Here is a 12419-nt window from a genome sequence, read left to right as displayed (position 1 = left end):
AATTAGACTTAACTTTGTTCATTAAGGGTTCTCTGAGAGAGCTCCTGCTTGTGACTGCTGCTGTTGGGGATGTGGTGAGTACATGTGTACCACAGTCTGTAGGTGATCTTTTTCCCGTGGCCAACCCTGCAAATCCTCAGATACCAATATATCTATCTCGATCCGCTTAATCGTGAGTATTACTGTACAAGTAACAATGCAATGTAAAAACACAGCACAATAACATCTAAAGCATTCCATTGACAAGGCAGGAATGGCAAAGAAAGCAAGTCACAGGGAGTCAAGGACATCTGCCCTCAACATATGTAACTATGTAGTGTCATGTAGGGTCATCTAGAGTCCCTTTGTGGTGGAGCGTTGACTGATGGCTGGGAGAACTTCACCCAACTTGCATTGTTTTGCCTGGAGGAAAATATACATGTAACTGAATAAAAAGAAAACAAGCCAGCATAAACAGCAATTCCACAAATCTAAAAATCATTCCATTCCCAGGTACTTGTCTTCTGGCAGTTTTCTGTAAGTAACCTAGTCGTGATAAACTACTGCATATGTACGGTTTGTATCCAAGGATGTGCACGTTTGGGAATATTCCTAGTTATGTTACGAAAAAAATCTCGCATATTGTCTAATTCTGTGTTCATTACAATTAGTATTTATTTTTTTGACATTTCCATCTGTATTTATCCATATTTATTTTCTGCTAATTCTATCTGTATTTATCCATATTTATTTTGGTTTTTGTGGAAAAATGAAGCTGAAATTAGTATATTTCCACATTTATTTAAACAGTAAATATGCACTCATGTTTGAATGCCAACTAGGTTTCGATGCTGTAAACGCCCGCAGAAGATAAATCAATGCACTTATAAAAAAATATGCAAATTTCAGTATCAACCTCGTGCATATCTACTGCTGTTAAAGCCTCTTTAAAGCCTGTCTTTTTTCCCCCTTACCTATCAACCCACATAGCTACTGGCCTGGCAGTCATGGCAGACAGTATTTAGATTTACTCAAAAAACAACCCAATTTCTCTTTTTATCCACATTTAAAAATAAATACGGACAAGAAAATAAATGTTTTCTGTCTGTATTTATCTGCAAAAATCAGTAAAAACGGAAAACAGGGAGCCTTAATTACAATGCGGTTGATACAAATGGCGGTTCAAGTGTGCCTCAATGCACAAGGTTCTAATCTTACAAGGTTTAATGTGATTTTCAAGACCACTGGGAAATAAATACCCATCGGTGCGGTCTATCCAGACTCTCTCTACAGCGGCTGCCATGATGTAGCGGTTACATATGCCTCCTGGGACCCACATGTGAATTAGGTTTGTGGCTCAACTGTATTTACACATACAGGATTAGCAATAATAGAAATGGTTTGGGGGCACATATTCTGAAATCCTATTTCTGTGTTGCTATGGGAACTTCCAACTGGCCCTTAATGAAACCCCTCCCTCAGGACACAAGCCATCTGGGCCAAATCTGTAAACACACATGCCACCACACTTGCTAAGATCAGCTGTGTGGATAGAAGGGAGGAGACCAGGTAGGGGTGAAAGCATCTATCAGTATTGAAATCTGCCCAAAAAGTAAATAATGACAACTTTGGCAGTTTACAAAAAAGTCAATAAGAGGACATAAGGCACTTGAAAAGGCAGTATGAGTCTGTGGACAGCCTTGGTAAATGCAGAGACTATGGGCCAAAAATGAGCCAGGCGAGGTGGTATCTCCCCCGAAGATACCACTCTGCCTCCCATTTAACACCTGTTTAAAGCAAGCGGTAAATGTGAGCGGAATTGTCCCTGGAATGGATAATCTGAATATGGAAAAAGATCTGGTAATTCAGGGCTCGCATGTTATTCCACATTCTAAAGACAAAAACTTGCACTTCCACGTTGTGCAGGGTTTCAAATCACTTTACTTTACAGGAGTAACGCCCACAGTTGCACATGAAAAGACAAGAAGTTGACAATAAGAGCATAAATTGTCTTCAACAAAAAGATGACAACTGTTTCCAACAAAAGGAGTGCTGGGAATGTTGATATTGTCGAATAGCATTACTGCCCTTCTGCCTCTGGCTGTGCCAGTCACTAAAGACCCCATGCCTGCTTAGAGGCCCCTGCTTGCACCCTGGGGCCTATAACCTGCAGAGATGGTCTTTTATTGGCTAGTATACCCCTCAGCAGTGGCCTTTAATGCTAGAATATTTCACTGACATACACAACTTATTAAAATGTAGAACATACTGTGTAAATTGCAGCAGTAGAAGCTACTACTAGTGACAGTTGTAAGTCTGAAACTTTCAGCTGTAAATTGGGACGTGCATGTCTCGTGCTGTGTAATGCACAGTGGGAGCCATTTTAAGGCCGTGAATGACGTCATCATCATAACGCCATTCCCCCAAAAGTACCTGCAGATCATTAATGCAAGAGCTACTCCATAGAAGCATGCACCGGTATCTAGAATTAATATTACAAGAAGAAGAAGGTGAAATGACATGTCTTACAGGTTCTCCAAGCAGTCTATAATCGTTAAATAGAATTAGGGCCAGATTAATCATTGAATTGCGTGGCCCGTGCATCACGCATGTTGATGCATGAGCATCGCAATCCTTTAGTCTGATTTATCAAACCACGCATGGCCACGTAGCATGGCCCTGCGGTGCGTGGTAAATCTGGAGTAACGCAAGGCAGCGCAAGTCGCTGCGTTGCATGACTCAGTATGGGTAATGTGTTCCATGGGTGGAGCGTGGGTGTTCCCACGCATCCACCCATGGATTTGGCACATTCTCAGATTTACCAAGAGGGATAAACCTAGGAATGCGTCAAAATTGTATGTCTCCCCAATAGGGCAAAACGAGGGGAAATATCTATATTGCGTTCTGCAGCACACTTAGAAAGAGGAAACCGCCTCTAAGGATTGTTTGTGTGCAGGAAGGTGTCCCTTCCGGCACAAAAACAATCCTGCCATGCAAGGGCACCTGCGTTGGTGCTAGGCAGCCACTAGTGCACCAGCGCAAGCAGACAGCAGGAACGTGTTATATCATAGTAAATATGGTGCATTCCTGTCCTCTCGATGTGATGCAGCGCAGCAAGTTGTCTTGCTGCGTTGTGCTGCGACAAAGTTTGATAAATCTGGCTCTTCGTTTTTAACGCCTTAGTGATACGTTTCATGAGCATGATAAGGATACAATTGCTATTTTCATTAATCTAATAATTATGGAAGAAAGTCTTTAAAGAACTTTTTAAATATCGTTTTTAAATCTGTATTTGTATTTTTTATATTTTGCCTATGGCACTCTTTCAGTCACATACATCAGGTTGCAGCTGGTGGGGAATGATGCAGCTTGTGAAATAGATGTGATTTTATGAAGGAAAATATTCAATTGAATGTTACTTTTTGTGTTATGTTTTTTAAAAGTATCAGCGTAAACAAGATAAAATATATTTAAGAAAGAGCTATGTGTTAAAGCCAAAAGGATTTTGGCATGAAAGGTGAGCCAGGAACACAGAAGCATGTTTGATGCTTAGCAGGATGATCTCAGGACAGCTGGGCACATGTGAGCCTACAGACAACAGGATGGCAGTCCTGTACATACTATGAAAAAATTGCTTCACCTGCCCAAGATACTGAACCTCCAGAGCTGAAGAGGCATTAATAACCAATCCATTGTGCACACAGTTCTACTTTACAGGCAACACTTTAAACCTGGGCCAGCCTGCAGCATCACCCTCCTGACTCCTCCCACCCAGCATGCACTGGTTGCTCCCCGTACCTTGGTCCCATTGTAGAAGTCGTCCATGCAGGTGGCATTCATGAAGGTCTGGTGGAAGTGTGTGCTGGTGTCGATGCCGCCCGGGATGACCAGCTTCCCAGTGGCATCGATGACCTTCGCCCCGCCGGGGATCATCAGCTCCCGCCCCACCTGCTGTATGAAACCATTCTCGATGTAGACGTCGGCTTCGTGGGTGCAGTCATCGTTTACCACCTTCCCCCCCTTGATGAGGATTCGCACATTGGCAGAGTTGGCGTGCATGGCTCTAAGGAAGGAAAGACAGGAGGCATTATTCTACTGGATGCAACGGAAGGCTCTGATTGGCTGATTAAAATAACAGTCTAAGTTTGACGAAGATTACTCAACTCATCAGCACCTCTGGAAAAATATCCTTCTCCCTTCCCTTAGATATGTCAGGGTCTTCCTGGGGATACAATCCCATTATTACAAGTAGTGACACTGCAGAACTAATGGGTTCCCTTCTAGACAGGATTAAGTAGTGGGACTCTTTGATCTGGAGAGGTGAACACATCTTCGAAACACACATCTCAGGCAACAAGGCTTTCACACTCAGGTCTGTCCAGATGGCCATGTCTTGACCTTGACTAGATAGTCTAGTTATGTACAGAAGTCCAACAGCAACTGATTCAATCAATCAATCATGGATTTATAAAGGCGGCAGATCACCGGCGAGGGTCTCAAGGCGCCTATTTCCAGAGACGCTAGACAACCAATCAGTGTCCATGGTCCCCAACCTGATATAAAGCCAAGTTTATATGTGGGCTGAGAATTGCCCTCTTTCGTAGGAAAATTGTGAGATTTTCCCACAGGTGGGCTCCACTGAAATGTTGAGTTAATCATCTGCCAGATAAGGGATCATTTGAGGAGCTGATGTTGTACACCTCGATTGTCAGGCTCGAAGGCCGTGGCTCCAGCTGGCCCTTCAGCGACACACAGTAGTGTGATTTCAGGTGACCGGCTGTTTGTAGAACCTGCGCAATAGGTTAGTACTGGTGGAACCTTCTCACGAGGTTGGTGCTGGTCGAACCTACTTAAAAGGTTGCTGCTGGTGCCTCAGCCTCTTTCAATGGCCACATCAACTTTATAGTAAGGGTTGGGAATAGTATGAAAGTAGTGTGCATGCATGTGCTTGTATCAATAGCACCTGAAAACAGAGACTGCAAAAATATGTCATGATATGGGCATTTGTGTATCATTTTCAACCTTATGGTATGGTAGCTATAAGATACATCACTAGATAGTGTCTGGTGTTGGTTGGTGTTTGGTTGCGCGTGGTTAGTAGAATTTCTTCAATGTTTAGGGGCAGATTTACAAGCCCCTTGCGCCACTTTTGCGTCAGTTTTCCCATGTTAAAAGTGACGCAAAAGTGGCGCAAGGGGCTTGTAAATCTGCCCCTTAGTTTACAAGCAGTCTGTACACATTGTGAAAGTAAAATTAGTAAAGTGAGTTTGATCCAGGAAATATTGATTTGGTTATGGTTCTGTGTGCTGAAGGCGTTTTTAGTTTTTTTCTTTGGATGTGGTGCGTGGTTGACCAGAGTCAAGAGATTTCTATATATGCATCACAGTCCAGGACATTGTCTGTCTTATGATGTGCTGTTGATGAGGCAGGGAGAGGTATGATTGAGCTGCTTTCATCTACATGTCTATAGGGTGTGTGCTGGTGTGATTTGTGGCAGTGATATTGGTTGGGCAGCGTTTCGCCATCTCTATAGCTTTGGTGCTGTGTTGTGCTAGTGATGGTCTGTTTAGTGTGTACAGACTGAGTATGTTGATTTGTAGGTGAGAGATAACATATCAGAGGTAAATTGGATGGGTGTTGGGTGGGCTGTTGCTAATGTAGTGATTGCGGTGTAGTGGCCTTGGTTACGGTGATGAGTGTGGTCAGAGATAAACTAGTAATTCTCCAAAACCACATTCACTTTATATATTTGCGTGATGCTGAGTCGGGCCTCCTGAGTGTAAGTTATCCATCTTGAAAGACTACAGAAGAATAGACTCAAAAATACACAACCAAACTCTCCACTTTACTTCAATATTTTCCTACAAAAGGTTTTTCCTGCCCATCACTTGCCTCAAAATGTGGCAGCACTGGTCTTAAAATAGCAAAGTAACCATATTCTGTCTTAGGTCAGAAGTGAATTAGGCAGGATTCAGGTATTTAGGACATGTTACTATTTTTGCAGAACGTGCTGCAAGTTCATCATTTTATCAGTCAAAGTTGCAGTAAAAGCTATTGCGTCTTTTTTTTCCCAACCTTTGTCCTACTCGCTATGATGTCACACCATATTAACTATGGCAGCCAGGACTCTGAAACTGCTGTAAGCCCTTCCTTCCAAGAAGCACTGTAAAATGTGTCACTATGCGATGGGGGAGGAGGTGGACATCTATAGAGAGAACCAGTCTTGGGAGGTTCTGTCCCCGGAGAGTATTGCTATGGACCCACGCTCTTTATGCTAACTTATGTTATGTTAAAGTGACTTGTAAAGCGCATGGCTACCTTGTCAGGTTTCCCGGCGCTGGCCTTCTCGCCAAACAAGAGAGCTCAAACTATGAAATCGTATTATGCGGATGGAAACTGCCAGGTCTTGAATTTACAGGGACACATCATATTATGCAGATGGAAACAGCCAGTTTCAGTAAATCAACTAACAATGTCCAAGTAAGAGAAGACGGACATGTATGTGTCGAAAACTGATGTAACGCAGCCTTAATAGGCTGTTCTCTCCACTAGAAAGCAGCAGCAGGATGGCACTGCCAATGGAATATACGTAGCCAAAAGCCGGGCATGGCTTCCCCACCAAAGGATACTGGTTCTCGGTCTTTGTGACTTACAGGGTGGATCCTGAGTACCTGGCTTCCCCTTTCTGGGGTATGGACCCCCTCTGTAGTTCCAAGGCAGACAAATTATGGCCCTTCTTCAGTGCTTTTAGCTTCCTTAATGGTGGGCTGGGTATTCCCAGACGTGGGACCCGTGCTCACTACGCCACTGGAGTCAAGCTATCCTGGCTGATGACGGCTGATAGCCAGAAACCGGTCCTAGGATGCTTGATTCCGGTCCAGGGAAGACATGGCTTGGCAGTTCGGGCTGGACTGTTCCCATGAGGCACAGGGTCAAGACTGATTTGCATATGGCCATGTCTAATCTGGGGTGGCGTAGTGGGCAAAAGAACGATGGATTTAACCCAGATCTCTTGACTGGGGGAGAATGTCTGCATTGTCAGCATTCCGTCCATCATTTGTTTGTTGTAACGCTTTTCGCCCTAAGTGGGATGGGTATTCCCAGACGTGGGACCCGTGCTCACTACGCCACTGGAGTCAAGCTATCCTGGCTGATGACGGCTGATAGCCAGAAACCGGTCCTAGGATGCTTGATTCCGGTCCAGGGAAGACATGGCTTGGCAGTTCGGGCTGGACTGTTCCCATGAGGCACAGGGTCAAGACTGATTTACATATGGCCATGTCTAAACTGGGGTGGTGTAGTGGGCAAAAGAACGATGGATTTAACCCAGATCTCTTGACTGGGGGAGAATGTATGCATTGTCAGCATTCTGTCCATCATTTGTTTGTTGTAACGCTTTTCGCCCTAAGTGGGATGGGTATTCCCAGACGTGGGACCCGTGCTCACTACGCCACTGGAGTCAAGCTATCCTGGCTGATGACGGCTGATAGCCAGAAACCGGTCCTAGGATGCTTGATTCCGGTCCAGGGAAGACATGGCTTGGCAGTTCGGGCTGGACTGTTCCCATGAGGCACAGGGTCAAGACTGATTTGCATATGGCCATGTCTAAACTGGGGTGGTGTAGTGGGCAAAAGAACGATGGATTTAACCCAGATCTCTTGACTGGGGGAGAATGTATGCATTGTCAGCATTCCGTCCATCATTTGTTTGTTGTAACGCTTTTCGCCCTAAGTGGGATGGGTATTCCCAGACGTGGGTTCCGTGCTCACTACGCCACTGGAGTCAAGCTATCCTGGCTGATGACGGCTGATAGCCAGAAACCGGTCCTAGGATGCTTGATTCCGGTCCAGGGAAGACATGGCTTGGCAGTTCGGGCTGGACTGTTCCCATGAGGCACAGGGTCAAGACTGATTTGCATATGGCCATGTCTAAACTGGGATGATGTAGTGGGCAAAAGAACGATGGATTTAACCCAGATCTCTTGACTGGGGGAGAATGTATGCATTGTCAGCATTCCGTCCATCATTTGTTTGTTGTAACGCTTTTCGCCCTAAGTGAGATGGGTATTCCCAGACGTGGGACCCGTGCTCACTACGCCACTGGAGTCAAGCTATCCTGGCTGATGACGGCTGATAGCCAGAAACCGGTCCTAGGATGCTTGATTCCGGTCCAGGGAAGACATGGCTTGGCAGTTCGGGCTGGACTGTTCCCATGAGGCACAGGGTCAAGACTGATTTGCATATGGCCATGTCTAAACTGGGGTGGTGTAGTGGGCAAAAGAACGATGGATTTAACCCAGATCTCTTGACTGGGGGAGAATGTATGCATTGTCAGCATTCCGTCCATCATTTGTTTGTTGTAACGCTTTTCGCCCTAAGTGGGATGGGTATTCCCAGACGTGGGACCCGTGCTCACTACGCCACTGGAGTCAAGCTATCCTGGCTGATGACGGCTGATAGCCAGAAACCGGTCCTAGGATGCTTGATTCCGGTCCAGGGAAGACATGGCTTGGCAGTTCGGGCTGGACTGTTCCCATGAGGCACAGGGTCAAGACTGATTTGCATATGGCCATGTCTAAACTGGGGTGGTGTAGTGGGCAAAAGAACGATAGATTTAACCCAGATCTCTTGACTGGGGGAGAATGTATGCATTGTCAGCATTCCGTCCATCATTTGTTTGTTGTAACGCTTTTCGCCCTAAGTGGGATGGGTATTCCCAGACGTGGGACCCGTGCTCACTACGCCACTGGAGTCAAGCTATCCTGGCTGATGACGGCTGATAGCCAGAAACCGGTCCTAGGATGCTTGATTCCGGTCCAGGGAAGACATGGCTTGGCAGTTCGGGCTGGACTGTTCCCATGAGGCACAGGGTCAAGACTGATTTACATATGGCCATGTCTAAACTGGCGTGGTGTAGTGGGCAAAAGAACGATGGATTTAACCCAGATCTCTTGACTGGGGGAGAATGTATGCATTGTCAGCATTCCGTCCATCATTTGTTTGTTGTAACGCTTTTCGCCCTAAGTGGGATGGGTATTCCCAGACGTGGGACCCGTGCTCACTACGCCACTGGAGTCAAGCTATCCTGGCTGATGACAGCTGATAGCCAGAAACCGGTCCTAGGATGCTTGATTCCGGTCCAGGGAAGACATGGCTTGGCAGTTCGGGCTGGACTGTTCCCATGAGGCACAGGGTCAAGACTGATTTGCATATGGCCATGTCTAAACTGGGGTGGTGTAGTGGGCAAAAGAACGATGGATTTAACCCAGATCTCTTGACTGGGGGAGAATGTATGCATTGTCAGCATTCCGTCCATCATTTGTTTGTTGTAACGCTTTTCGCCCTAAGTGGGATGGGTATTCCCAGACGTGGGACCCGTGCTCACTACGCCACTGGAGTCAAGCTATCCTGGCTGATGACGGCTGATAGCCAGAAACCGGTCCTAGGATGCTTGATTCCGGTCCAGGGAAGACATGGCTTGGCAGTTCGGGCTGGACTGTTCCCATGAGGCACAGGGTCAAGACTGATTTGCATATGGCCATGTCTAAACTGGGGTGGTGTAGTGGGCAAATGAACGATGGATTTAACCCAGATCTCTTGACTGGGGGAGAATGTATGCATTGTCAGCATTCCGTCCATCATTTGTTTGTTGTAACGCTTTTCGCCCTAAGTGGGATGGGTATTCCCAGACGTGGGACCCGTGCTCACTACGCCACTGGAGTCAAGCTATCCTGGCTGATGACGGCTGATAGCCAGAAACCGGTCCTAGGATGCTTGATTCCGGTCCAGGGAAGACATGGTTTGGCAGTTTGGGCTGGACTGTTCCCATGAGGCACAGGGTCAAGACTGATTTGCATATGGCCATGTCTAAACTGGGGTGGTGTAGTGGGCAAAAGAACGATGGATTTAACCCAGATCTCTTGACTGGGGGAGAATGTATGCATTGTCAGCATTCCGTCCATCATTTGTTTGTTGTAACGCTTTTCGCCCTAAGTGGGATGGGTATTCCCAGACGTGGGTTCCGTGCTCACTACGCCACTGGAGTCAAGCTATCCTGGCTGATGACGGCTGATAGCCAGAAACCGGTCCTAGGATGCTTGATTCCGGTCCAGGGAAGACATGGCTTGGCAGTTCGGGCTGGACTGTTCCCATGAGGCACAGGGTCAAGACTGATTTGCATATGGCCATGTCTAAACTGGGGTGATGTAGTGGGCAAAAGAACGATGGATTTAACCCAGATCTCTTGACTGGGGGAGAATGTATGCATTGTCAGCATTCCGTCCATCATTTGTTTGTTGTAACGCTTTTCGCCCTAAGTGAGATGGGTATTCCCAGACGTGGGACCCGTGCTCACTACGCCACTGGAGTCAAGCTATCCTGGCTGATGACGGCTGATAGCCAGAAACCGGTCCTAGGATGCTTGATTCCGGTCCAGGGAAGACATGGCTTGGCAGTTCGGGCTGGACTGTTCCCATGAGGCACAGGGTCAAGACTGATTTGCATATGGCCATGTCTAAACTGGGGTGGTGTAGTGGGCAAAAGAACGATGGATTTAACCCAGATCTCTTGACTGGGGGAGAATGTATGCATTGTCAGCATTCCGTCCATCATTTGTTTGTTGTAACGCTTTTCGCCCTAAGTGGGATGGGTATTCCCAGACGTGGGACCCGTGCTCACTACGCCACTGGAGTCAAGCTATCCTGGCTGATGACGGCTGATAGCCAGAAACCGGTCCTAGGATGCTTGATTCCGGTCCAGGGAAGACATGGCTTGGCAGTTCGGGCTGGACTGTTCCCATGAGGCACAGGGTCAAGACTGATTTGCATATGGCCATGTCTAAACTGGGGTGGTGTAGTGGGCAAAAGAACGATAGATTTAACCCAGATCTCTTGACTGGGGGAGAATGTATGCATTGTCAGCATTCCGTCCATCATTTGTTTGTTGTAACGCTTTTCGCCCTAAGTGGGATGGGTATTCCCAGACGTGGGACCCGTGCTCACTACGCCACTGGAGTCAAGCTATCCTGGCTGATGACGGCTGATAGCCAGAAACCGGTCCTAGGATGCTTGATTCCGGTCCAGGGAAGACATGGCTTGGCAGTTCGGGCTGGACTGTTCCCATGAGGCACAGGGTCAAGACTGATTTACATATGGCCATGTCTAAACTGGCGTGGTGTAGTGGGCAAAAGAACGATGGATTTAACCCAGATCTCTTGACTGGGGGAGAATGTATGCATTGTCAGCATTCCGTCCATCATTTGTTTGTTGTAACGCTTTTCGCCCTAAGTGGGATGGGTATTCCCAGACGTGGGACCCGTGCTCACTACGCCACTGGAGTCAAGCTATCCTGGCTGATGACAGCTGATAGCCAGAAACCGGTCCTAGGATGCTTGATTCCGGTCCAGGGAAGACATGGCTTGGCAGTTCGGGCTGGACTGTTCCCATGAGGCACAGGGTCAAGACTGATTTGCATATGGCCATGTCTAAACTGGGGTGGTGTAGTGGGCAAAAGAACGATGGATTTAACCCAGATCTCTTGACTGGGGGAGAATGTATGCATTGTCAGCATTCCGTCCATCATTTGTTTGTTGTAACGCTTTTCGCCCTAAGTGGGATGGGTATTCCCAGACGTGGGACCCGTGCTCACTACGCCACTGGAGTCAAGCTATCCTGGCTGATGACGGCTGATAGCCAGAAACCGGTCCTAAGATGCTTGATTCCGGTCCAGGGAAGACATGGCTTGGCAGTTCGGGCTGGACTGTTCCCATGAGGCACAGGGTCAAGACTGATTTGCATATGGCCATGTCTAAACTGGGGTGGTGTAGTGGGCAAATGAACGATGGATTTAACCCAGATCTCTTGACTGGGGGAGAATGTATGCATTGTCAGCATTCCGTCCATCATTTGTTTGTTGTAACGCTTTTCGCCCTAAGTGGGATGGGTATTCCCAGACGTGGGACCCGTGCTCACTACGCCACTGGAGTCAAGCTATCCTGGCTGATGACGGCTGATAGCCAGAAACCGGTCCTAGGATACTTGATTCCGGTCCAGGGAAGACATGGTTTGGCAGTTTGGGCTGGACTGTTCCCATGAGGCACAGGGTCAAGACTGATTTGCATATGGCCATGTCTAAACTGGGGTGGTGTAGTGGGCAAAGGAACGATGGATTTAACCCAGATCTCTTGACTGGGGGAGAATGTATGCATTGTCAGCATTCCGTCCATCATTTGTTTGTTGTAACGCTTTTCGCCCTAAGTGGGATGGGTATTCCCAGACGTGGGACCCGTGCTCACTAGGCCACTGGAGTCAAGCTATCCTGGCTGATGACGGCTGATAGCCAGAAACCGGTCCTAGGATGCTTGATTCCGGTCCAGGGAAGACATGGCTTGGCAGTTCGGGCTGGACTGTTCCCATGAGGCACAGGGTCAAGACTGATTTGCAT

At 47.1% G+C, this 12419-nt stretch overlaps 1 protein-coding gene across 2 annotated transcripts in view; it reads right to left on the bottom strand.

The window, feature by feature from the left end:
- Positions 1 to 12419, bottom strand: part of DPYSL5 (dihydropyrimidinase like 5) — a 330106-nt gene that overhangs the window by 209310 nt on the left and 108377 nt on the right. For both annotated transcript variants that reach the window (XM_085613221.1, XM_085613222.1), the window contains exon 2: positions 3778 to 4042. In XM_085613221.1, coding sequence (XP_085469347.1) covers positions 3778 to 4038 — 261 coding nt within the window. In that variant the 5' untranslated portion in view covers positions 4039 to 4042. The remainder of the gene's footprint in view (positions 1 to 3777; positions 4043 to 12419) is intronic.

This window comes from Triturus cristatus, chromosome 6 (genome assembly GCF_964204655.1).
Source record: "Triturus cristatus chromosome 6, aTriCri1.1, whole genome shotgun sequence".
Taxonomy (NCBI): Eukaryota; Metazoa; Chordata; class Amphibia; order Caudata; family Salamandridae; genus Triturus; species Triturus cristatus.
The sequence above is the reverse complement of the archived record's forward strand: the minus strand, read 5'-3'. Positions and strand labels throughout refer to the sequence as shown.